A 27,113-nucleotide genomic window follows, 5' to 3' on the forward strand; every position below is an offset into this window, starting at 1 on the left:
CTCTTCAACACGCAGTGTGTGCAGAGTGCTGGTAGACCAAGGCACACATTTAGACTTTGACTTACCTGTCCAAACTGGTGGGGACAGGTGACAACCCATAAGCGCTATCATTACTTTCTTTGCCAACGCTCACCATCTATGCAGTTTCTTTTGCGAGAGGAACAGCGCTTTCCCTCAAACACCAACAGTGCTTTTCCCTCACAAACACTTACGGGTGAGCATCAGCAATAAGTACTTAAGATTGTGGTAATGTTGAGCGCTATGAAATATTGCAATTTTTTTCAAATATTTCATATGTTCACCCAAAAAGAACATTAATATAGCTTGTTAAAACACTGTTTTATATCAAGTAATTCCTTACATCTGAAACTTTATTTGGAATTATGAAATTCGAAGGATAACGAAAGAATAAAGTCGATTGTAATATTTATTAACTAAAGAGTAAACTATGTAAAAATTCAGTTGCTTATTCGATGTCTACAATGCATAGCAATCACTGACCTCCGTAGCGGTCAGTTTGAAGCTGCAGAAAGGAAGTCGCATAACGATGGCCTCAGGGATGACAGTAAGATGGTAGATAAAATGGTGGTATAAAGGACTGTAACTATAATGCATTACTGTGTACATCGTCAAAAGTACATAATTTCCACACACAGAAACAGCAACCACATGTAATATACTTCAAAGATCCAATAGGTGAATCTCCAAAGCCAGTGAGAAACATACAGACAGAGTTTAACAGGTGTTCTATGAAAAGGGACTTGGGATGATTAACATCAGAATTCCTGATTGCCAGTAACTGCAAAGGATAATTGGGAGGCAAGTGAGCTGTAGCCAAAGGCATGGAAGGCATTACAGATCAGATACAGTAATTTAAGGTCATTTAGTAAATCTATACTGGGTTTGAACCAACAACCACTCCTTTGAATTTGTCTGGTAACTCCATTCCTTATTATGTCAAGACAGAATACAATCCCTCATATTATTAATGATTGTACATGGTCTTGAATTTTCAACAGGCTAACTTAACTAGCACACTAACTTCAGTTGTTTTCTTTGCTCTTACTGCTCTCCTCTCAGGATTTTTATTCAAATGCTGTTTTGCATAACAACAACAAGTAACAAAACAAAGATTTGTGGGACATATACACCATCCAAAAATTATCTCTATTTCAATTACCTTAAAGCTAATTGGACATGATAGAACACAATCCCCAGACAAATAACACAGATCATTGGTGCATTCAAGTTGCAATGCAAACAGTAGGAAATTACATTGTTATTTCATAGAATTAGTTTGTTTCAACCAGCCAATATTCTTAAATGTTCTGACAGTTAAGGCCTCATAAATATTTTAATACTGTAATTTTTAGCAAGAACTGAAGGCATGGTGGGTATGGGCTAAGAGATGAAACTACTTTGATACAGATGGTGGGGGACATCTGTGTCAAAGGTTACAGTAATAATTTGAATAATCTTTAAAAGATATGAAATTAATTCTTCCCTGCCAAGAGGAATCCCACAAGTCATATATGTATCCACACTTACAGTCCTTCATTTCTTTGGTACATTTCTGTTTTATACTGGATGGGTTGTTGGCTGGGGATGGCTAATGATTTTATTAAAAAGCACAGTGAGACAATCCATAGGTTTCTCACTAAACTAGGACTGTTATCTGAGAGTTAGTATACAAGAGGAGAGTAATATGTATGGCATTTTAGAAAGCTAAAGTGACACAGCTGAAGAGAAATTACTTACAATACTGTATGTATGGAATTATGGGCAGGGTCTGGTAATTGTTTAACAGCTTTACAATCTATCCCCTATCCTATATACAATATTTCTTCTAAAAGATCAGTGGCAACAGAACATGAATTTTTATCATGTATAATTTGTCAAAATTTTGTTTTTGAAATTGCCAAACAGTACATATTAAACTAGAGTACCTCTGAACACTGAAGGAGTTAGTTGTCTTTATACACAAACTCTCAATACAAGCAATTCTAACTGTATTTTGACCTACTTACATGAGACAAAAATTCTCATGCAGGCAAGACACTATCACAAGCATGGCACCATTTTTTCAATAATTATATACAAAATTATATATGCATTTATTTATCTGTTATAAGGAAATCTCATAAAATTTTAAACAAATCGTAATAACAATTTTGTTTAGTAAAACACTACAATTAATCAACAATATGGTTGGACATTGGATTTTCACTTGAGATGTTATTTCCCCAGGAAATCCTATTCATTTATTTGATTTATTCTTTTACACTTATGACTCTCATTAACTCTTTTACACTTAGTTTGAATATCATTAATTCAGGTATCAGGTGAAAGAATTAGATGACAATTCAGGAACACACACAAGATATTTCTGTTACTGTTACAATATATTTTACAGTGAATGAAACACTGTAAAAGCACTAAAGTCGACCAAGGTATTATGTATGAATTTGGAGAGAAAGAGAGCAAAACTTGTTCCTGTAAATGGGAAAAAAAAATTGGAATAAAATAAAAATCTTTCACCCAATTTTACGAATGATAGCTCTAACTAATCATCGAAAGGAATTTGAAATATTTATAATATTAATCTGGGGGAGTGAATAATTAAACTGAGGCATTTCAGCTGGCACTGCCTCCACCTGAGAGTTCCTCTTCATATTGTTTCCTGAAGCAGTCACCAACAGGGAAGAAGTCCCAGCACCTTTGCTGGTACATGTTCCACACATAAGTCTCTTGACCTGTGTACTCTGTTTCATCTTTGTTGATAAGATGCATCAAGAAGAACCTGTTGGGAGATGTAAAGAAGTTTCTCAGCTCAAGTGTGATTCATTTGACGTAATGTAAAACATATTAGAAAAATTATTCTTGAAAGAGATAGACTTTGGTGCAAAATATTTTAAACTAAGATTAATTATAATAACTGATGTTACTGCATAATTGTGAAGACTCGAAGTACATTAATTTTAATGATTATATAATGAATTAAACATCCAAACTGAAAAAGTCATACATAAGCAATCTTTTTTTAACTTACATGTAATTGGCTAAATTATGCTCTTTAAGAACGTGCATATCAAAGCCATGCGGCACTGCATCAAAATAATCGCTGCCTATGCCGCAAATGAAGCAGTTACTCTCCAGGTTCTCCTTGACAGACTCGAGCTGATCTCTCAGTTCACCAAAGGCATCAATAATTAAACCTGAAGGCAATTAAAAGAACAGATATATAACTTCAAATGTGCTAAGTCCGGGGCAACATCATCATTCCAAGTATTGGATAATTTAGTTACTATCTTGAGAACATCTACAGTACTACAATTCTGTCTCAGTACCAGATAACATAGTAGATGCATTCATCTCCAAACATTAAAATGTTATATTTCTGATTTTTCATCAAATCAATTAAATGTTCATGAAGAAAAAAATGGCTAAAATTACTAAAGTTTAAGGTACATATAATAGAACGTTTCCAGAAATGCTCTATGAGGTACATTGATACTTTGTGAACCTCTTAATTATGAGACAACGGATCCCCGCCTCAATAGCTGCAAACAAGATTTGTCACCATCAGATAAACATGCACTTATTCTGTGATAATCAATATTTCCATGTTTGTTTGTTTAACTGCTGATTACAGAATAAATTTTTCAAGAAAGTTTGCTTATTTCTATTGTAGCTCACTCTAAGACACAGAAATGCATGGCACTTTCACGTACTGTACTTTTCCTTTGAAAATTTCTTTCTATTCATTATAAAGTGATTATATAACATTTTTTTGTTAAATTTTACGCTAAATAATAGTAAAGCATTGTGATTCTGGCAGGTTGTTGGTATTTCAGGGGTTTGAATATAGGAAAAGCACATTTTACTCTTACACTACAAATACTATGTAGAATGTCAATAAATGGAGATAATTACAGTAGGCTAACTTTTACTTGTGAAAACGAACAATATATATAAAAGAAATGAAAATAATATTTTGTAGAGGAGAGAGTTAGATTGTTAAGAAAATAAGGGACCAAGAAAAAAAATAAATCTTGTCCATTATCATTTGTACAGTTATCAGGGTTATAAATGTGAACAGTGTTACCGATACTGAAGACGTTCTCCAAGATCTGTGAAATGCAAGTAAAATAGTGGCATTTGGAATTTTATTACAAGATACGGGGAAATTTTATATCGACCGAGATATTTTCAGGTAATTATTTATAGTATGAATATAATTTGGTGGAATTTTAGATTCCATTTTGGAATGGAATTGCACCAAAACAGCTGCTCTCGGTCATTTGCATGGCTGGCATTATGGGAAGCTACGTTTCACTTTAGAGAATGATTCCTGTGTGATTTGATCATGTATGCCAACATAGAAATACACTAAAATATCCCGTACATAATCATGAATGAAGACTCAAATTGCAAGTGTCTCAGTTGGTGGTGAGGTGAGGAGAGCTACACAAGGAATGTTGCCATTGGCTAAAGAGAGTAGTGTGACTATGCATGATAAAATAAAAGACACACTAAAATAGCCTTTACACAATCAAGAATAAAGGCTAGAAACCCAAGGTCTTTGCTAGTTGGCTGAAAAAAGTAGGGGCTAAACTCAAAGGGAGGAGCTACTTTTAGTAAAATATCCTTAGGTATGAAATACAACCATGTGTTGTTGTCTTTGGTAGGATAAACAAATGATTCTAAATTCCATTGGGTTTATAATTATTAATGATATTTGTGGTATGTCATATACCCTTGTATCTGGCATGTTTTGACATACAATCTACGTCACCAAAGTGAAGTGGTTAAGTATTAAATAATAACATTGATGTTTTCAGTAATACACCAAAATATTAAATTAGTTTCTACTCTCATAAAACTTTTCATTGTTTAAAATAGGGATGTAGTTTCAGTGATGCTGGAATGGCTATTGAATTATTGACGAAGTTATCCAGTGGCACTGGGTGGGGGAAGCCCTGCCCACCAACTTGTCAAAGAATAGCAATTTTACCTTTGGCATTACAATTCATCTCTAGATTGTTTTACGTATCTTTAATACATTCATTAATGTTTTTTTGTTTTTTTTTTTCAATTAGTGAGCACTTCCACTTTTAAGCAAAAATGCACCAAAAGGTACATGCAGTGAAGTGATTTTTTTCTCCATCAGGATACAAATATTCAAACCAACATGTGTTATGAACCTTAGTGAAGGAGTATTTGCAAAAATTTAGTCTCGCTCTTCCGATCAGGAAGACGATGAACTCTGCGAATAACATACCTTGCTTAGTGGTACAGTAGTTTTTTGTACCATGGGAGGCAGTTATCCTTTTTGGATTTGGAGTATCAACCTCCCTGTGTGCCTTTAGTGATTTTTTTTTTCTTTTAGGTGGCCTCACCTGGCACTGACGGTGGAAAACTGTCAGTATTGATTGCCCAGAAGAATGGGTTGTATGTGGAAGGAGTGTTCACCTGTTTATGCCTCTACTAATCTCTTCTCCCTACTCCATTTGTCAGACATTTCCTCTTTGGGAAGACAATGACATAAGATAGTGACATGGCAAAGGCCTTTCACTAAGGGATTCTTGCAACTTAAAGCAATTGTTCTCCTCTTCCTGGAGAGAAGGAGGGAGTGATGGTACTCGCCTGCTAACCAGTACATTTAGTCACTTAAGCGAGCGTGATCGTGTGTTTAGTTATGCTGTTGCACTTTAAGTAGGTGAGTGGTCTTACTTGGCCTGAAAATCAGCACTAAGTTGGTTGGAGGGGTAGGAGTCTATTTCCTCATCCCTCTCTTTCTTATCTCTATATGAAAAATTGTTCCATACCCTGTTGCAAGCTGTGTACTGCACAGAACTTGCCCGCTGACCAGTAACTTTGGAGGTTAGTTAGCAATCGTCAGCCTGGTGTTACAGCTACTGCAGTTCCATAATTTGTAGGTATAAAGTGGTACACAGAGTGATCTCTAGCACCATGCAGTAGGCTAAGGCAATGTAACTCTCCAACCACGTGTCAATAATGAGCTCTAACATCAATCAGTACCTGGTGTGAAAGTCACTGCTATTTGATCAGTTGCAGGTGAATGGTCTTAACAGTCCAGATCTTGAGCACCATAATGTGGGTAAAATTAATTTGTATTTTTCCTAGCTATACAAACTCTAGTCTTTAAATTCAATTTCCTAACTTTTCTTGGTCTTTGGCCTAAAGAAAAAAGGGAATATTCTGTGGTGGTGGTGGGTGGGGGGTTCTTCTACCTCATGTGTCTTCTTTAATTACACAACAAATTTGCTTATTAAGAAAGTCTTTCAAGATTTTCAGTGACAAGTGAAGTTTTAATTCTTTCATTCTACCTTGTTTCGAGTATTGTTCTCCTGTCTGGTCTTCAATTGCTGATTCTTATCTTAATTTGTTGGACATAAACTTTCGGTCTATTAAATTTCTTTTTTCAATATTAATCTTACCCGGTGATCATGTAGCTGCAGCTCTGCTGCCCGACAGAAAAAACCTACGGGCGGAATACGCCAGCGATCGCTATACAGGTGGGGGTGTACATCAACAGCGCCATCTGTCGAGTAGGTACTCAAGTACTTCTTGTCAACACAGAACCAATTTTCTCTCTGTCGTGCCACCGGCAAGACCTACTTGATACGCTGTTGTTTTCTGGAGTTGATTTTCACGTTATTTGGTGAAGTATTCTCTCTAGTTATTAGCTTTCGCTGTGCAGAAGTTATCCTCAATACTTTCTCACTTTCATTGATTAGTTTTTGGATTATTTGTTGACGACTTGGGTAGATTTTGGATTTCCCCCCTTTGACTAATTCAAGATGTCTGACCCTACTCAAGTCCCCAAGTACAGGAAGTGTAGCGCTAGGGACTGTTCTAGGCGTCTTCCGAAGGCCTCTATCGATCCGCACACCGTTTGTTCCAATTATAGGGGTAAAGCCTGTCAATTGGAAGATCGATGTGAGGAATGCGCTGGGCTTTCGGAATTCGATTTTCAAGAATTCCTTAAATATGCACGTAGGCTAGAGAAGGATAGGATCAGGAGGAGTTCGTCTCGCTCTATTGATTTTTCCTCTCCCCATGCCCCACAACCTATTCCTTCCCCTGTAGTGGTTACACCCGACCCTCCTACTAGCTCTCATCAACCTTCGATGGCGGATATGATGCGTGCCATTCAGGCTCTTGGTGAAAGAGTTGAGTCGTTGGCGAATGACCGCAATCAACTCATGGCTGACGTCAGGGAGTTGAAAGATAAAAGTGCAGTGGGAAGTGAAGTGAGTGTCAGTGCAGTGAAAAGTGTCAGTGTTACGCATGAGGGTGCGTCTGTTCGTGCCTGTCGTCCTCCCAGTCCGGGACCTCTTGCAAGCTCCCAAGCCCAGGGGAGAAGCAATGTCGTACGACCAAAGGGTTCGACAGGCCTTGATCAGCGGATAGACGTTCCCTCCGTGGTTGAGGACGTATCTTGCCGAGATCGTCCCACCCACAAACAGACGAGTGAGCCCATTCATTCCTCGTCTGCGGAAGAAGTTTCTCGACAGAAACGCTGGACCAAGGTCTCACGACCTCTCAAGCGCAAGGTCCCTTCCGAGCGAGTCCAACGGCCCAGGTGTAGCCACTGGGTCAGTTCGGACTCGCCGCAGTCCTCCGAAGACTGCACACCTCCCAAGAGAGGTAAAGTGGTTCCACAGCAGGCAATCACTCCGTCTGTTGCCGCACCAGCCGCTGTAGACCCTAAGTGGTCTTTGCTGCAGTCTATGCAGACTCAGTTAGCTTCCTTCATCTTCATGCAGGAGTATCGTGCTGAGAAGGTTGACGCTGCACCCGTTAGCCTACAACCTGCCACGGTTGTGCGCCCAGCTGACACTGCGGCTGCCTGCTCCCACACTCCGGCTGTGAGAGCTCCACCACCTATGCGCAGTCGACCCTGCCAGACGCATGTTGACGTTAGCCGACGTGCGGCACCCTCCGTTGACGTGCGTGAGCTACCGCATCAGCAGGAAGGTGGAGTCAAGCTGCCGTGTTTTGACGCGGTGCGTCAGTCTCCGCAACCCACGGTGGTCCCCACCACGCACCACCACTTGGTTGTTGCCAGCTCTCAGACTGACCAACAGCGGCATGATGTTGGATCCAGTGCAGCTACGCATGCACCCGTGCTGCCGGATTCAGCCGTTCAGCTTTTATCTCCTCCTTTGCCGCTTCCTCCTCAGCATTCGGATGAAGGAATCTCTGATGACGACGAAGCTGCGCATTTGGACGACCAACACTCCGACATAGATGAACCCAAGACTACGCCTCCCTCCTTAGACTTTAGGAAGGTCCTTGCCCTGTTTAAGGAGTTGTATCCGGACCAGTTTGTGTCTGCAGCTCCACGCTCACCTCCCTCTGAGTTCGCTTTAGGCATGCAGTCAGCAGCTCCTGCCTTTACGAAGCTCGTACTCGCTCGCTCGTCCAAGAGAGCTTTAAGGGTACTGGGAGAGTGGTTGCAGGCCAAGAAGCAACTTGGGAAGACATCCTTCATGTTTCCCCCGGCCAAGCTTGCTTCCAGATCTAGCGTCTGGTATGCCACGGGAGAGGTTCTCAGCTTGGGAGTTCCTGCCTCTGCCCAGGGCAACTTCTCAAGTCTGGTAGACTCTCCCCGCAGACTGGCTATGAGACGCTCCAAGATTTGCTGGACTTCTTCGGACATGTACCATCTTTTGAAGGGAGTTTTCCGTGCGTTCGAGATCTTTAACTTCCTGGACTGGTGTTTGGGAGCGTTGAGCAGGAAGACCTCCCCTTCGGATAAGGAATCTGCCATGCTCATCATGTCCTGCATGGACAAAGCCATACGGGATGGGTCTGGCGAGCTTGCGGCTTCTTTTGTGTCTGGAGTTATCAAGAAGCGGGATCACCTTTGCTCCTTCTTGTCGGCGGGAGTCACCCCATGTCAGAAGTCAGAACTGATGTTTGCTCCGCTATTGAAGTGTCTCTTTCCTGAAGAGTTGATCAAGGGGATTGCCGCCTCGTTGATCCAGAAAGACACTCATGACCTGGTGGCGTCATCCGCACGTAAAGTCACAGCTTTACCTTCCGTGCCTAGACCTAGGATGGACACACCAGCGTCTAGGTTCATTCCGCCCTTTCGTGGCAGAACCTCCAGCAGAGGAGGTACTCGTGCCGTTAGTCAACGTGGCAACAAGAAGAAGGGTTCCAAGTCCTCAAAAGGCAGAGTCTGACTGCCACCTTCTTCAGACAGCAGTGGGAGCCAGGCTCAAGAACTACTGGCAGGCCTGGGAGAACAGGGGGCAGACGCACAGTCTGTGAAGTTACTCAGAGAGGGGTACAGGATTCCATTCTTGCGCAAGCCCCCTCTAGCAACAACTCCCATCAACCTCTCTCCCAGGTACAGAGAGGAGGACAAGAGGCTAGCTTTACAGCAAGAGGTGTCTCTCTTGCTACAAAAGGGAGCGGTAGTCATAGTCCGGGACCATCAATCCCCGGGCTTCTACAACCGTCTCTTCTTAGTGGCGAAGAAGACAGGAGGGTGGAGACCGGTGCTAGACGTCAGTGCTCTAAATGTCTTTGTCACCAAGCAGACGTTCACCATGGAGACGACGAAGTCGGTTCTAGCATCGGTCAGGAAGGAAGACTGGATGGTCTCGTTAGACCTAAAGGACGCGTACTTTCACGTCCCCATCCACCCAGATTCCCAACCTTTTCTAAGGTTCGTTTTTGGGAAAGTGGTATACCAGTTCCAAGCCCTGTGCTTTGGCCTAAGCACGGCACCTCTAGTGTTTACCAAACTGATGAGGAATATTGCCAAATTCCTGCATTTAGCAGACATCAGAGCCTCCCTCTATTTGGACGTCTGGCTTTTAAGAGCTGCGTCAAGTCGTCGCTGTCTGGAGAATCTAAAATGGACTCTGGATCTGATCAAGGAATTGGGTCTCCTGGTCAATATGGAAAAGTCCCAACTCGTCCCATCCCAAACTATAGTATATCTAGGTATGGAGTTTCAGAGTCAAGCTTTTCGGGCTTTTCTGTCGGCCCCCAGAATCAGTCAAGCCCAAGAATGCATCCAGAGCATGCTGAGGAAGAACCGATGTTCAGTCAGACAGTGGATGAGTCTGATAGGGACGCTTTCATCGCTGGACCATTTCATCGCGTTAGGGAGACTCCACCTCCGACCCCTTCAGTATCACCTAGCTGCTCACTGGAGAAAGGACATGACGCTAGAAGCGGTCTCAGTTCCTATCTCCGAGAAGATGAAGTCTGCACTGACTTGGTGGAAGAACAACATTCTGCTCAGGGAAGGTCTACCACTGGCTGTTCAGACCCCCGACCACCTTCTCTTCTCGGACGCATCGGACACGGGCTGGGGTGCGACACTGGACGGTCGGGAATGCTCGGGCACGTGGAATTCGGATCAAAGAGCACTGCACATCAACTGCAAGGAGCTACTGGCAGTTCATCTGGCCTTGAGAAGCTTCAAGTCCCTCCTTCTAGGCAAGGTGGTGGAAGTGAACTCCGACAACACCACAGCCTTGGCGTACATCTCCAAGCAAGGAGGGACTCATTCGATGACGTTGTTCGAGATCGCAAGGGACCTCCTCACCTGGTCAAGAGATCGAAACATATCTCTAGTAACGAGGTTCATTCAAGGCGACATGAATGTCATGGCAGACCGCCTCAGCCGGAAGGGTCAGATCATCCCAACAGAATGGACCCTTCACAAGAATGTTTGCAACAGACTATGGGCCTTGTGGGGTCAGCCCACCATAGATCTGTTCGCTACCTCGATGACCAAGAGGCTCCCAAATTATTGCTCACCGATTCCGGACCCAGCAGCAGTTCACATAGATGCCTTTCTTCTGGATTGGTCCCATCTAGACCTTTATGCGTTCCCCCCGTTCAAGATTGTCAACAAGGTACTGCAGAAGTTTGCCTCTCACGAAGGGACAAGGTTGACGTTGGTTGCTCCCCTCTGGCCCGCGAGAGAATGGTTCACCGAGGTACTGCAATGGCTAGTAGACGTTCCCAGGACTCTTCCTCTAAGAGTGGACCTTCTGCGTCAGCCGCATGTAAAGAAGGTACACCCAAGCCTCCACGCTCTTCGTCTGACTGCCTTCAGACTATCGAAAGACTCTCAAGAGCTAGAGGCTTTTCGAAGGAGGCAGCCAGAGCGATTGCCAGAGCAAGGAGGACATCCACTCTCAAGGTCTACCAGTCAAAATGGGAAGTCTTCCGAAGCTGATGCAAGGCGAATTCAGTATCCTCAACCAGTACCTCTGTAACTCAGATAGCTGACTTCCTTTTACACCTAAGGAAGGTAAGATCCCTTTCAGCTCCTACGATCAAAGGTTACAGAAGCATGTTGGCAGCAGTCTTCCGCCACAGAGGCTTAGATCTTTCCAACAACAAAGATCTACAGGACCTCCTTAAGTCTTTTGAGACCTCGAAGGAGCGTCGGTTGGCCACACCAGGTTGGAACTTAGACGTGGTTTTAAGGTTCCTGATGTCAGCAAGGTTCGAACCGCTTCAATCAGCCTCTTTTAAAGATCTCACTTTGAAGACTCTTTTCCTCGTCTGCTTAGCAACAGCTAAAAGAGTCAGTGAGATACACGCCTTCAGCAGGAACATAGGATTTACATCTGAAACGGCTACATGTTCCTTACAGCTTGGTTTTTTAGCTAAAAACGAACTCCCTTCTCGTCCTTGGCCCAAATCGTTCGAGATTCCAAGTCTGTCCAGTTTGGTTGGAAACGAACAAGAGAGAGTACTATGCCCAGTAAGAGCTCTTAAGTACTATTTAAGACGTACGAAGCCATTACGAGGACAATCAGAAGCTTTATGGTGCTCTATTAAGAAACCTGCTTTACCGATGTCGAAGAACGCAGTTTCTTATTACATCAGACTTTTGATTAGAGAAGCTCATTCTCATCTGAATGAGGAAGACCATGCTTTGCTGAAGGTAAGGACACATGAAGTTAGAGCTGTCGCAACTTCAGTGGCCTTCAAACAAAACAGATCTCTGCAGAGTGTAATGGATGCAACCTATTGGAGAAGCAAGTCAGTGTTCGCATCATTTTACCTTAAAGATGTCCAGTCTCTTTACGAGAACTGCTACACCCTGGGACCATTCGTAGCAGCGAGTGCAGTAGTAGGTGAGGGCTCAACCACTACATTCCCATAATCCCATAACCTTTTTTAATCTTTCTCTTGAAATGTTTTTATTGTTGTTTTTGGGGTGTACGGAAGGCTAAGAAGCTTTTCGCATCCTGGTTGATTTGGCGGGTGGTCAAATTCTTTTCTTGAGAAGCGCCTAGATTAGAGGTTGTGATGAGGTCCTTTAGTATGGGTTGCAGCCCTTAATACTTCAGCACCTAGGAGTCGCTCAGCATCCTAAGAGGATCGCGAGGCTCCGTAAGGAAGACGTACTTAAAAAGGCAGAGTAATTGTTCAAGTCGACTTCCTTACCAGGTACTTATTAATTTTATGTTTGTTATTTTGAATAACTGCTAAAATGAAATACGGAATACTTAGCTTCTAATGTTAACATGTATGCTGGTCTCCACCCACCCCCCTGGGTGTGAATCAGCTACATGATCACCGGGTAAGATTAATATTGAAAAATGTTATTTTCATTAGTAAAATAAATTTTTGAATATACTTACCCGGTGATCATGAATTAAAGGACCCACCCTTCCTCCCCAATAGAGACCCAGTGGACCGAGGAGAAAATTGGTTCTGTGTTGACAAGAAGTACTTGAGTACCTACTCGACAGATGGCGCTGTTGATGTACACCCCCACCTGTATAGCGATCGCTGGCGTATTCCGCCCGTAGGTTTTTTCTGTCGGGCAGCAGAGCTGCAGCTACATGATCACCGGGTAAGTATATTCAAAAATTTATTTTACTAATGAAAATAACATATTCCTAATCTAGATTTTAATCTTTGGCACTGTCGTTCAATTAGTTCATTATGCATGTTGCATAAGATTTTTCATAATTCTGACCATCCTTCACATTCACATCGTCCTGGACAGTTCCATCCTGTTTGTAATACTAGGCATGCAGTTAATTCTAATAGTCAGGCCCTCCATTATGAGGATCATACTACACAGTATTCTAGAAAATTTATTCCACCTGTGACATGATCTTACTAATCAGGTAGTTGAATCGGTAGAACTTCAAAAGTTCAAAGTTGCAGCAATTGGTTTTAAGTAGAACAGGCTGACATAAGTCTTTTTATAGTTTATATATGACATCGGTTTTGATGATGTTACTGTTTTTAAAATAATTTATTGTTATTTTTTTCTCATCGTTTATTTATCTCTTTATTTCCTTTCGTCACTAAGCTATTTTTCCTTGTTGGAGCCCTTGGGCTTATAACATCTTGCTTTTCCAACTAGAGTTGTAGCTTGGCTAGTAATAATAATAATACTATCTAATGTTAATAATTCAATGGACATTGCAGTGCCACTGAAGATATTTATATTTTAAAGGACTGACTTGTCTAGCTAGGAAAAATACATTACAGTACTTTTAATATTTATTTTTCTATGTTATGAGAAACTCTATAGAATAAAAGACTTACCCTGAATGATAGCCAGCAAAATGACAATGATGAAGAAGAAGAAAGTGATGTCAAAGATGATACGGTAAATTTCATATTCATCACCATCAGGAGATTCAATCTCATCACCAATACCACCACCTGCTCTGACACCTTTATACAGATGGAACGTGAAGCACTGAAAAAGTACAGTAAAGATAAATCAAGAATGTCACACAAGGAGGGTTAAGAACAATAATTCATGTAACCAAAAATAATAAAATGCGTAGAACAATAATTAATAAAACAAAATTCTGATTAAAAGTAGACAACTGGTGATAGAAAGTTAAAGGTTGGTATTTTATGTGATTTACAGCTTTTAACAGAAGCATTAAACATTAATATAGGCACATCTTAGAAATTTTCATGACCATGGATCAAACTATGACAACAGAAATGTATATACAAGTAATGCTGTGGGCACTCATGTACCGTTATAATTACAGAACAGTTATTCATCCTTTTTCACTATAACAAGACTTCAGATGCATGTTTTATGACTAATGTTACTGGAAAAAATTCACACTTGGACTTTATGATTAAATAATCACTATTAATGTTTTAGTTTTTGCTATATAAAGAGTTAGTAAAACAATAACTTAAAATTCCATGAAACAGCCTATGATTAATAAATAAAAGAAAACAGGATAGAATTTCAAATATTTCTTGGGTGTATACTGTACTTTTACTATTAAAAATTGTGTTGGAATACTAAAAAAAAATTCCTTACTGTAAGCATATCGTGACACTTTTGGTCGATCACTTCATCTTCTTCGGAGACGTAGAACTTTCTAAAGAAGTTGAACGCAATGACAGTGTACAAGTAGACAGTAATTGTCAACAACATACAAGTCAAAATCAGCTGGAATACAAATAAATACAGTAATTAGCTTTTAAGTCATCAGGTAATACTGTAAGAATCTACAGTAATTAGCTTTTAAGTCATCAGGTAATACTGTAAGAATCAATCTGACCTCTACAATTTTTGTCAGCAAACCTTTCATTTAAATTACCCCACATTCATAAATTTTCATTACCATTCCCCTCTATAAGCAAGAAGCCTAGTCTTCTCTGGATTACCCCTAAACTAATAATAAGTTTCTTTTACTCTTTAAACTTTACTTTGATCATGTAAGTTATCCAGAAGAGCAATGAAATTAGCAACTCTGTAAAGCTAACCCACAAGGTTTAGAATAGTTAATAGAATCAGAGGTTAAATAAAGTAAGGCAGAGAGGGAAATTCATGTTGGAGGTTAGTCAGGTAAAGGCAGGAAACTTGGGCAATAAGATTTATGCTATCATATCCAGGTTCTATGAGAAAGGTTAATTGAGAGCTTGACAGAAGTTTGGGCGACAAGTCATAAAGGCTGCTTGAGGAAATCGGCAAATTTACGCAGCATTTTGACCAATCTCTGAACAACAGGATTTGAATCGTGTGGGATGCCGGGCGGAACTTGTTCATGTGATGTTTATCTGATTTGTCGTGTCACTGCTGAAAGCGATGACAAAGGAAAGGCTCTTAGCAAATGCCTTAAGACAAACAGTCAAGTACCAAGCTTCTCGCTAGTGAGGAAGTAGGAAATCACAAAAGACTAACACCTGTGAGGAGGTGTTAAGAAGCATACTATCACCTGTGAGGAGGTGGGGGAAGTGAGCTCGTACCAAGAGAGTTGTAATTTCCGTATGGGCTGTTCTAGGAGTTGATTACAGTAATTAATTATATTATGCCGTACCCATCCATAGTGATTTTAAATCCATATCCCCCGAGATAATTATTAAGAAATCAGTGAGAAATAAATACCAACTACTGCAAAGTTTTGTAAATCTAAACCTACTGAAACAACACCTCAATCCTATAAAGAAACATAATTGAGGTGAGCATTTAGGGGTGAATGTTTAGCGATTATAAATACAGTACAAGTTATCTCCTCATGCTGGTGAAGTCTAAACAATTATTCCTCTTCCCTCAGATGTCACAAAGAAATCATCCAAAGGGTGGCATTACAATAATCTATGAACAATACTTACTCCTCACAAGAATCTCTGAATTAACAAAACTGTCACTAGGCATGAGACAAAGAGAAAACAGATAATGATCACTCCAAAAACAATTTTTATGCATAACAGTGCAGCAAATTCTAACACGCCCTGAAAATAACACTTTAAAACAATAAAATCATTGTAAAAATGTAGCATTGGGAAAGAGGACATGTCTTCATTGTGCCCTGTCAACTTTTAAACTAAAGAAGCTATCCTACATGCAATACATGTTATTGAAGATAGATGCTGGTCTCATTCCTTTACTAGAGGTATCAGAGTAAGGGAAGAAAAGAAAATGGAAAAATTTCTTCTTTTAAGGAGTAACATACACATTCCAAGCTTCCCCAGACAAGAACAATATGAACATCAGGGGAGGTTCATAGAAATAAGAAATTTCATTAAAATTCCATTTTTCCATAAATATTAAATTGACCTTGGGGGTTTAGGTTAAATTTGGCAATGGGATGTGAATGACCAGAATTACCTCTATTAACAGGAGATTCATTGGACTTAATGAAGTTTTAACAAAGAAATCAACTTTTGTCAAAGAGCTTGTGAAGCTCATATCTGTCAAAAGATGACTGAACTTGTGTTATCCAGAGGTGGAAGAGTCATAATCATAATAATCCCTGCTATTATACAAATTATAATACATACATACATATACCAAAGGCACTTCCCCCAATTTTGGGGGGTAGCCGACATCAACAAGAACAAAAACAAAAAAGGGGACCTCTACTCTCTACGTTCCTCCAGCCTAACCAGGGACTCAGCCGAGTTCAGCTGGTACTGCTAGGGTGCCACAGCCCAACCTCCCACATTTCCACCACAGATGAAGCTTCATACTGCTGAGTCCCCTACTGCTGCTACCTCCGCGGTCATCTAAGGCACCGAAGGAAGCAGCAGGGCCTACCGGAACTGCGTCACAATCGCTCGCCATTCATTCCTATTTCTAGCACGCTCTCTTGCCTCTCTCACATCTATCCTCCTATCACCCAGAGCTTTCTTCACACCATCCATCCACCCAAACCTTGGCCTTCCTCTTGTACTTCTCCCATCAACTCTTGCATTCATCACCTTCTTTAGCAGACAGCCATTTTCCATTCTCTCAACATGGCCAAACCACCTCAACACATTCATATCCACTCTAGCCGCTAACTCATTTCTTACACCCGTTCTCTCCCTCACCACTTCGTTCCTAACCCTATCAACTCGAGATACACCAGCCATACTCCTTAGACACTTCATCTCAAACACATTCAATTTCTGTCTCTCCATCACTTTCATTCCCCACAACTCCGATCCATACATCACAGTTGGTACAATCACTTTCTCATATAGAACTCTCTTTACATTCATGCCCAACCCTCTATTTTTTACTACTCCCTTAACTGCCCCCAACACTTTGCAACCTTCATTGACTCTCTGACGTACATCTGCTTCCACTCCACCATTTGCTGCAACAACAGACCCCAAGTACTTAAACTGATCCACCTCCTCAAGTAACTCTCCATTCAACATGACATTCAACCTTGCACCACCTTCACTTCTCGTACATCTCATAACCTTACTCTTACCCACATTAACTCTCAACTTCCTTCTCTCACACACCTTTCCAAATTCTGTCACTAGTCGGTCAAGCTTCTCTTCTGTGTCTGCTACCAGTACCGTATCATCCGCAAACAACAACTGATTTACCTCCCATTCATGATCATTCTCGCCTACCAGTTTTAATCCTCGTCCAAGCACTCGAGCATTCACCTCTCTCACCACTCCATCAACATACAAGTTAAACAACCACGGCGACATCACACATCCCTGTCTCAGCCCCACTCTCACCGGAAACCAATCGCTCACTTCATTTCCTATTCTAACACATGCTTTACTACCTTTGTAGAAACTTTTCACTGCTTGCAACAACCTTCCACCAACTCCATATAACCTCATCACATTCCACATTGCTTCCCTATCAACTCTATCATATGCTTTCTCCAGATCCATAAACGCAACATACACCTCCTTACCTTTTGCTAAATATTTCTCGCATATCTGCCTAACTGTAAAAATCTGATTCATACAACCCCTACCTCTTCTAAAACCACCCTGTACTTCCAAGATTGCATTCTCTGTTTTATCCTTAATCCTATTAATCAGTACTCTACCATACACTTTTCCAACTACACTCAACAAACTAATACCTCTTGAATTACAACACTCATGCACATCTCCCTTACCCTTATATAGTGGTACAATACATGCACAGACCCAATCTACTGGTACCATTGACAACACAAAACACACATTAAACAATCTCACCAACCATTCAAGTACAGTCACACCCCCTTCCTTCAACATCTCAGCTTTCACACCATCCATACCAGATGCTTTTCCTACTCTCGTTTCATCTAGTGCTCTCCTCACTTCCTCTATTGTAATCTCTCTCTCATTCTCATCTCCCATCACTGGCACCTCAACACCTGGAACAGCAATTATATCTGCCTCCCTATCATCCTCAACATTCAGCAAACTTTCAAAATATTCCGCCCACCTTTTCCTTGCCTCCTCTCCTTTTAACAACCTTCCATTTCCATCTTTCACTGTCTCTTCAATTCTTGCGCCGGCCTTCCTTACTCTCTTCACTTCTTTCCAAAATTTCTTCTTATTCTCTTCATATGACTGACCCAGTCCCTGACCCCACCTCAGGTCAGCTGCCCTCTTTGCCTCACGTACCTTGCGCTTTACTTCCACCTTTTTCTCTCTATATTTTACATACTTCTCTATACTATTACTCTGCAGCCATTCTTCAAAAGCCCTCTTTTTCTCTTCCACTTTTACCTTCACTCCTTCATTCCACCATTCACTGCCCTTCCTCATGCTGCCTCCTACGACCTTCTTGCCACATACATCACTTGCAATCCCAACAAAATTTTCTTTTGCTAACTTCCACTCCTCCTCTAAATTACCAGTTTCTCTTACTCTCACCTCGTCATATGCCATTTTCAACCTTTCCTGATATTTACTTTTTACCCCCGGTTTTATTAGCTCTTCAACCCTCACTAGCTCCCTTTTACATCCACCTACTCTATTCCCCCACTCTTTTGCTACAACTAATTTTCCTTCCACCAAAAAATGATCAGACATACCGTTAGCCATACCCCTAAACACGTGCACGTCTTTCAATCTTCCAAACATTCTTTTCGTTATCAACACATAATCCATCAATGCCCTTTCTACTACTCTTCCATTTGCCACTCTTACCCATGTATACTTATTTTTATCTTTCTTTTTAAAAAAGCTAGCACTTATTACCATCTCTTGTTCAACACACATATCTACCAGTCTCTCACCACTCTCATTTTCACCTGGTACGCCATACTTTCCAATGACACCTTCTACCTCTCCAGCGCCCACTCTAGCATTTAAGTCACCCATAACAACTACATAATTCCTTCTACCCAGTCCTTCTACACACCTAGTTAATTCATTCCAGAACTCATTCCGCTCTCCTTCACTTTTCTCACTACCTGGCCCATACGCACTGACAAACGCCCAACATTCCCTACCCAACCTAACCCTTACCCACATTAACCTAGATGATATCTCCTTCCATTCCACTACTTTACCTGTCATCCATTCACTCAGCAATAAAGCCACACCCTCTCTCGCTCTTCCCCTTTCAATCCCAGACACTCTACCAGACATTTCACCAAACATCACTTCACCCTTTCCTTTCATCTTTGTCTCACACAAGGCCAATACATCCATCCTTCTACTTCTACTTCTTTATAATATAGCAAGGAAAAATACAAAAGATCTGAGACTGGAATAAACTGTGTTTCAATGGCATTATAATCACAAATTAACATACACCAAAGAGAATGTTTGGGGTGGTAATGTAAATGTTACTTTTGATCTGGTCGATAACTGTGGTTATCTTAGATGACTATTTAATACAACTTCATATTTGCAGGTAATTGAGAAATAAATAAGTCATCATTTCATTTATTAACAATGAACCTAGCCTTCATTGCTCAAAAAAAATTCTGAAACTACAATTAACTGCTAAGTAAATCCTTACAATTACATCATCATCTTCTTTGTCTGCATCTTTTCCCACTTTTATGTGGGGTCGATGATTCTGGCCAGTGTTCTCCATCTACCTCTGTCCCACACTTCATCACCGGTTAATCCCTTTGATCGATGGTCATCCTTAATACAGTCCATCCACCTTCGCTTTGGTCTCCTCTCCTTCTCCTTCCCTGTACCTCCATTTCCAACCCAGCCACTGAGGGGGCAAGCCAGCCTCAACTTTGTGCCGGTCCAAAGCCCGGGTAAATGGGGGAAGGTTGGCGGCAGGAAAGGCATCCAGCCATGAAAAATTAGCCAAAACCAATGTGGCCAGTGGAGATGACGGAAATGGAGACACAGAAAAGGAGAAGGAGAGGGAGACCAAAGCGAAGGTGGATGGACTGTATCAAGGATAACCTTCGATCAAAGGGATTCAAAAAGAGCCACAAGTCAATTTTCCAGCAGATTATGCATTAGATATTTCCGTTAATTAGTGTGCAGTATAAATGAAATTCAAACACAGCATTATATTCTATAACAAAGTTTGGTGGCCAAGTAATCTTATATGTAAATGATTGCTTATTGAACAGTTTGGCATAAAACTTTAAACCAAACAACGTAGTCGTTTTAATTGAAAATATTACTATTTAATGTATAACCTGAATTTAAGCATTTATTTTATGAGATACAATGATAGGATCTTAATTATTTAATAAATTTTCTGCCAAGAAGAGGTCCTGTATTTTAACTGCCTTATATCAATTAAAGGTTCTAAGCACTCAATGTGAACCAGAATCTTCAGTCTCTGTTTTAATCCGAGACAATTATTCTTTGTAATCATAACTAAGTTAAGAGAGTTTGGATGTGTAAAATGCCTTCAAAGTTTTTTCCTGTTTAAGTATGACTTCTAAAGGAACCCCAAGCTGTAATTTTACAGGGTGTATTTTAAATGCAAATAACCATAATGAATTTAGATGATACATATTTATTCCAAACTTTTCTGAAAAAATGTTATTTTCATTAGTAAAATAAATTTTTGAATATACTTACCCGATGATCATGTAGCTGTCAACTCCGTTGCCCGACAGAAATCTAAGGTCGGGATACGCCAGCGATCGCTATACAGGTGGGGGTGTACACAACAGCGCCATCTGTGAGCAGGTACTCAAGTACTTCTTGTCAACAAGAACTCAATTTTCTCCTCGGTCCACTGGTTCTCTATGGGGAGGAAGGGAGGGTCCTTAAATTCATGATCATCGGGTAAATATATTCAAAAATTTATTTTACTAATGAAAATAACATTTTTCAATATTAATCTTACCCGATGATCATGTAGCTGATTCACACCCAGGGTGGTGGGTGGAGACCAGCATACATGTTAACATTAGAAGCTAAGTATCCCGTATTTCATTTTAGCAGTTATTCAAAATAACAAACATAAAATAAATAAGTACCTGGTAAGGAAGTCGACTTGAACCATTACTCTGCCTTTTTTAAGTACGTCTTCCTTACTGAGCCTAGCAGTCCTCTTAGGATGCTGAACGACTCCTAGGTGCTGAAGTATGAAGGGCTGCAACCCATACTAAAGGACCTCATCACAACCTCTAATCTAGGCGCTTCTCAAGAAAGAATTTGACCACCCGCCAAATCAACCAGGATGCGGAAGGCTTCTTAGCCTTCCGTACAACCCAAAAAACAACAATAAAAAGTATTTCAAGAGAAAGATTAAAAAAGGTTATGGGATTATGGGAATGTAGTGGCTGAGCCCTCACCTACTACTGCACTCGCTGCTACGAATGGTCCCAGGGTGTAGCAGTTCTCGTAAAGAGACTGGACATCTTTGAGATAGAATGATGCGAACACTGACTTGCTTCTCCAATAGGTTGCATTCATAACACTCTGCAGAGAACGGTTCTGTTTGAAGGCCACTGAAGTAGCGACAGCCCTAACTTCATGTGTCCTTACCTTCAGCAAAGCAAGGTCTTCTTCCTTCAGATGAGAATGTGCCTCTCTAATCAGAAGCCTGATGTAGTAAGAAACTGCGTTCTTAGACATCGGTAAAGCAGGCTTCTTGATAGAACACCATAAAGCTTCTGATTGTCCTCGTAATGGCTTTGTCCGTCTTAAATAGTACTTAAGAGCTCTTACTGGGCAAAGTACTCTCTCTAGTTCGTTCCCCACCAAGTTGGACAGGCTTGGGATCTCGAACGACTTGGGCCAAGGACGAGAAGGAAGCTCGTTTTTAGCCAAAAAACCGAGCTGCAAGGAACATGTAGCCGTTTCAGATGTAAAACCTATGTTCCTGCTGAAGGCGTGGATCTCACTGACTCTTTTAGCTGTTGCTAAGCAAACGAGGAAAAGAGTCTTTAATGTGAGATCCTTAAAAGAGGCTGATTGAAGCGGTTCGAATCTTGATGACATCAGGAACCTTAAAACCACGTCTAGGTTCCAGCCTGGTGTGGACAACCGACGTTCCTTTGAGGTCTCAAAAGACCTAAGGAGGTCCTGTAGATCTTTGTTGGTGGAAAGATCCAAGCCTCTGTGGCGGAAGACTGCTGCCAACATACTTCTGTAGCCCTTGATCGTAGGAGCTGATAGGGATCTTACATTCCTTAGATGTAACAGAAAGTCAGCTATCTGTGTTACAGAGGTACTGGTTGAGGAAACTGCATTCGCCTTGCACCAGCTTCGGAAGACTTCCCATTTTGACTGATAGACTCTGAGAGTGGATGTCCTCCTTGCTCTGGCAATCGCTCTGGCTGCCTCCTTCGAAAAGCCTCTAGCTCTTGAGAGTCTTTCGATAGTCTGAAGGCAGTCAGACGAAGAGCGTGGAGGCTTGGGTGTACCTTCTTTACGCGAGGCTGACGCAGAAGGTCCACTCTTAGAGGAAGAGTCCTGGGAACGTCCACTAGCCATTGCAGTACCTCGGTGAACCATTCTCTCGCAGGCCAGAGGGGAGCAACCAACGTCAACCGTGTCCCTTCGTGAGAGGCGAACTTCTGAAGTACCCTGTTGACAATCTTGAACGGAGGGAACGCATACAGGTCTAGATGGGACCAATCCAGCAGAAAGGCATCCACGTGAACTGCTGCTGGGTCTGGAATCGGAGAACAATACATCGGGAGCCTCTTGGTCATCGAGGTAGCGAATAGATCTATGGTGGGCTGACCCCACAGGGCCCATAGTCTGCTGCAAACATTCTTGTGAAGGGTCCACTCTGTGGGGATGACCTGACCCTTCCGGCTGAGGCGATCTGCCATGACATTCATGTCGCCCTGAATGAACCTCGTTACCAGCGAAAGCTTTCGATCTTTTGACCAAATGAGGAGGTCCCTTGCGATCTCGAACAACTTCCTCGAATGAGTCCCTCCTTGCTTGGAGATGTAAGCCAAGGCTGTGGTGTTGTCGGAGTTCACCTCCACCACCTTGCTTAGCTGGAGGGACTTGAAGTTTATCAAGGCCAGATGAACTGCCAAAAGCTCCTTGCAGTTAATGTGAAGTGTCCTTTGCTCCTGATTCCACGTGCCCGAGCATTCCTGTCCGTCCAGTGTCGCACCCCAGCCCGTGTCCGATGCGTCCGAGAAGAGACGGTGGTCGGGGGTCTGAACAGCCAATGGTAGACCTTCCTTGAGAAGAATGCTGTTCTTCCACCACGTCAGTGTAGACCTCATCTCTTCGGAAACAGGCACTTAGACCGCCTCTAGCGTCATGTGCTTTCTCCAGTGAGCAGCTAGATGATACTGAAGGGGGCGGAGGTGGAGTCTCCCTAACTCGATGAACTTGGCCAGCGATGAAAGTGTCCCTGTTAGACTCATCCACTGCCTGACAGAACATCGGTTCCTTCTCAGCATGCTCTGGATGCATTCTAGGGCTTGATTGATCCTTAGGGCCGACGGAAAAGCCCGAAAAGCTCGACTCTGAATCTCCATACCTAGATAGACAATGGTCTGGGATGGGACGAGTTGGGACTTCTCTATATTGACCAGGAGGCCCAATTCCTTGGTCAGATCCATAGTCCATCTGAGATTCTCCAGACAGCGACGACTTGACGGAGCTCTTAAAAGCCAGTCGTCCAAATAGAGGGAGGCTCTGATGTCTGCCAAGTGAAGGAATTTGGCAATATTCCTCATCAGTTTGGTAAACACAAGAGGTGCCGTGCTTAGGCCAAAGCACAGGGCTTGGAACTGGTACACAACCTTTCCAAAGACGAACCTTAGGAAAGGTTGGGAGTCTGGATGGATGGGGACGTGAAAGTACGCGTCTTTCAGGTCTAACGAGACCATCCAGTCCTCCTTCCTGACCGCTGCTAGGACCGACTTCGTCGTCTCCATCGTGAACGTCTGCTTGGTGACAAAAGCATTGAGAGCACTGACGTCCAGCACCGGTCTCCAACCTCCTGTCTTCTTCGCTACCAGGAAGAGACGGTTGTAGAAGCCCGGGGATTGATGGTCCCGGACTATGACTACCGCTCTCTTTTGTAGCAAGAGCGACACCTCTTGTTGCAACGCTAGCCTCTTGTCCTTCTCCTTGTAGTTGGGAGAGAGGTTGATGGGAGATGTTGCTAGAGGGGGACTGCGGCAGAACGGAATTCTGTACCCCTCCCTTAGCCACTTCACAGACTGAGCGTCTGCACCTCTGCTCTCCCAAGCTTGCCAGAAGTTCTTGAGCCTGGCTCCCACTGCTGTCTGGAGAGGAAGGCAGTCAGATCCTGCCTTTTGCAGACTTGGAACCCTTCTTGGATTTGCCACGGTGACTGTCGGCACGGGTACCTCCTCTGCTGGAGGTTCTGCCACGAAAGGGCGGGATGAACCTAGTTGCTGGTGTGTCCACTGCTGCAGGACGGAAAGGTCTAGGCACGGAAGGTAAAGCTTTAGCCTTACGTGCGGAAGATGCCATCAGATCATGGGTATCCTTCTGGATCAGCGAGGCAGCCATCCCCTTGATCAGCTCCTCCGGAAACAGACACTTGGAGAGAGGAGCAAACAACAACTCCGACTTCTGGCAAGGAGTGATCCCAGACGACAAGAAGGAGCAAAGATGTTCTCTCTTCTTAAGCACTCCCAACGTGTATGAAGCCGCAAGTTCACCAGACCCATCCTGAATGGCTTTGTCCATGCTAGACATGATCAGCATGGCAGAGTCCTTATCCGAAGGGGAAGTCTTTCTGCTTAACGCTCCCAAACACCAATCGAGGAAGTTGAAGATCTCAAAAGCACGAAAGACTCCCTTCAACAGATGATCCATGTCAGAAAAGGACCAGCAAATCTTCGATCGTCTCATAGCCAGCCTGCGGGGAGAGTCAACCAGACTTGAGAAGTCGCCCTGGGCAGAGGCAGGAACTCCCAAGCCGGGTTCCTCTCCCGTGGCATACCAGACGCTAGATTTGGAAGCAAGCTTGGTAGGCGGAAAGATGAAAGCAGTCTTTCCCAGTTGCTTCTTGGACTGCAACCACTCTCCCATAACCCTCAAAGCTCTCTTGGATGAGCGTGCGAGGACAAGCTTGGTGAAGGCAGGAGCAGCAGACTGCATGCCCAGAGCAAACTCGGAGGGAGGAGAGCGAGGGGTTGCAGACACAAACTGTTCTGGATACAAGTCCCTGAACAAGGCAAGGACTTTACGAAAGTCTAAGGAGGGAGGCGTAGACTTGGGCCCTTCTAAGTCGGAGTGCGGTTCATCCAAATGTGCAGCTTCGTCATCCGATACTCCATCATCCGAAAGCTGAGTAGGAAGTGGCAAAGGCGGAGCAGAAAGCTGAACGGCTGAATCCGGCAGCACGGGTGCATGCGTAGCTGCTGCGGATCCAACATCATGCCGCTGCTGGTCAGTCTGCGAGCTGGCAACAACAAAAGCAGAGTGCTGGTGCGTGGGAGGGATTGCCGTGGGTTGCGGAGCATGCCGTATGGGATGCGGAGCATGCCGCGTGGGTTGCGGAGCATGCCGCATAGTGTCAGAACACGGCAGCTCTACAGCACCTTCCCACTGCTGATGCGGTAGCTCACGCATGTCAACGGATGGTGCAGCAAGAACATGCGTCTGGCAGGGTGGACTGCGCATCGGTGGTGGAGCTCTCACAGGTGGAGTGTGGGAGCAGGCAGCCGCAGTATCTGCTGAGCGCACAACCGCGTTAGGTTGTAGGTTAACAGGAGAAGTGTCAACCTTCTCAGCATGATACTCTTGCATGAACGCAGCAAGCTGAGACTGCATAGTCTGCAGCATGGACCACTTAGGGTCTACCGTGGTTGGAGCAGCAACAGACGGAGCAGTAGCCTGTTGTGGAACCACTCTACCTCTCTTGGAAGGTGTGCAGTCTTCGGAAGACTGCGGCGAGTCCGAACTGACCCAGTGGCTACACCTGGGCCGTTGGACTCGCTCGGAAGGGACCTTACGCTTGAGAGGTCGTGAGACCTTGGTCCATCGTTTCCTCCTTGAAACTTCTTCCACAGACGAGGAACGATGGGGCTCATTCGTCTGTTTGTGGATGGGACGATCTCTGACAGATACGTCCGCAACCACTGAGGGTACATCCGTACGCTGATCAAGGCCTGCCGAACCCTTTGGTCCTTCGACATTGCTTCTCCCCTGGGCTTGGGAGCTTGCAAGAGGTCCCGGACTGGGAGGACGACTGGCACGAACAGATGTACCCTCATGCGCAACACTGACACTGACACTTTTCACTTCACTTGCACTAACAACACTTCCCACTGCACTTTTCGCTTTCAGCTCTCTGACATCTGCCAAAAGCTGATTACGGTCATTAGCCAATGACTCCACTCTGTCACCAAGAGCCTGAATGGCACGCATCATATCCGCCATGGATGGCTGAGCACTAGTAGCAGGGTCGGGAGTCACCACTACAGGGGAAGGAAAAGGTTGAGGGGCATGGGGAGAGGAAAAATCAACAGAGCGAGAAGAACTCCTCCTGATCCTATCCTTCTCTAGCCTACGTGCATTTTTAAGGAATTCGTTAAAATCGAATTCCGAAAGCCCAGCGCATTCCTCACATCGATCTTCCAATTGACAGGATTTACCGCTACAATTGGAACAAACGATGTGAGGATCTATGGAGGCCTTCGGAAGACGCCTAGTACAAGCCCTAACACTACACTGCCTGTACTTAGGGACTTGAGACTGGTCAGACATCTTGAATTGTAGAAATAGTCAAGGGGGGATTCCAAAATCTAGCAAAGTTCGTTAACAATTAATCCAAATTAAATCCAAAAGCTTGCTAAGCTAATGATAAAGCTTCCTGAATAGCGAAGGCTAAAATCTAGAGCGAATACATCACCAAAATCGTGAGAAACAACTCCAGAATCAACAGCGTATCCAAGTAGGTCTTGCCGGTGGCACGACAGAGGAAAAATTGAGTTCTTGTTGACAAGAAGTACTTGAGTACCTGCTCACAGATGGCG

General features: G+C 43.0%; 1 protein-coding gene across 1 annotated transcript in view; it reads right to left on the minus strand.

Annotated features, from left to right (window-relative positions):
* Positions 1-413: 413 nt before the first annotated feature.
* The window catches only part of RyR (Ryanodine receptor), a 252,525-nt gene continuing 225,825 nt past the window's right edge, over positions 414-27,113 (minus strand). The window contains exons 91-94 of the mRNA XM_068355236.1: positions 14,327-14,458; positions 13,579-13,735; positions 3,050-3,215; positions 414-2,800 (exon numbers count right to left, since the gene is read on the minus strand). Coding sequence (XP_068211337.1) covers positions 2,635-2,800; positions 3,050-3,215; positions 13,579-13,735; positions 14,327-14,458 — 621 coding nt within the window. The 3' untranslated portion in view covers positions 414-2,634. The remainder of the gene's footprint in view (positions 2,801-3,049; positions 3,216-13,578; positions 13,736-14,326; positions 14,459-27,113) is intronic.

Source organism: Palaemon carinicauda, chromosome 31, assembly GCF_036898095.1.
Source record: "Palaemon carinicauda isolate YSFRI2023 chromosome 31, ASM3689809v2, whole genome shotgun sequence".
NCBI lineage: Eukaryota > Metazoa > Arthropoda > Malacostraca > Decapoda > Palaemonidae > Palaemon > Palaemon carinicauda.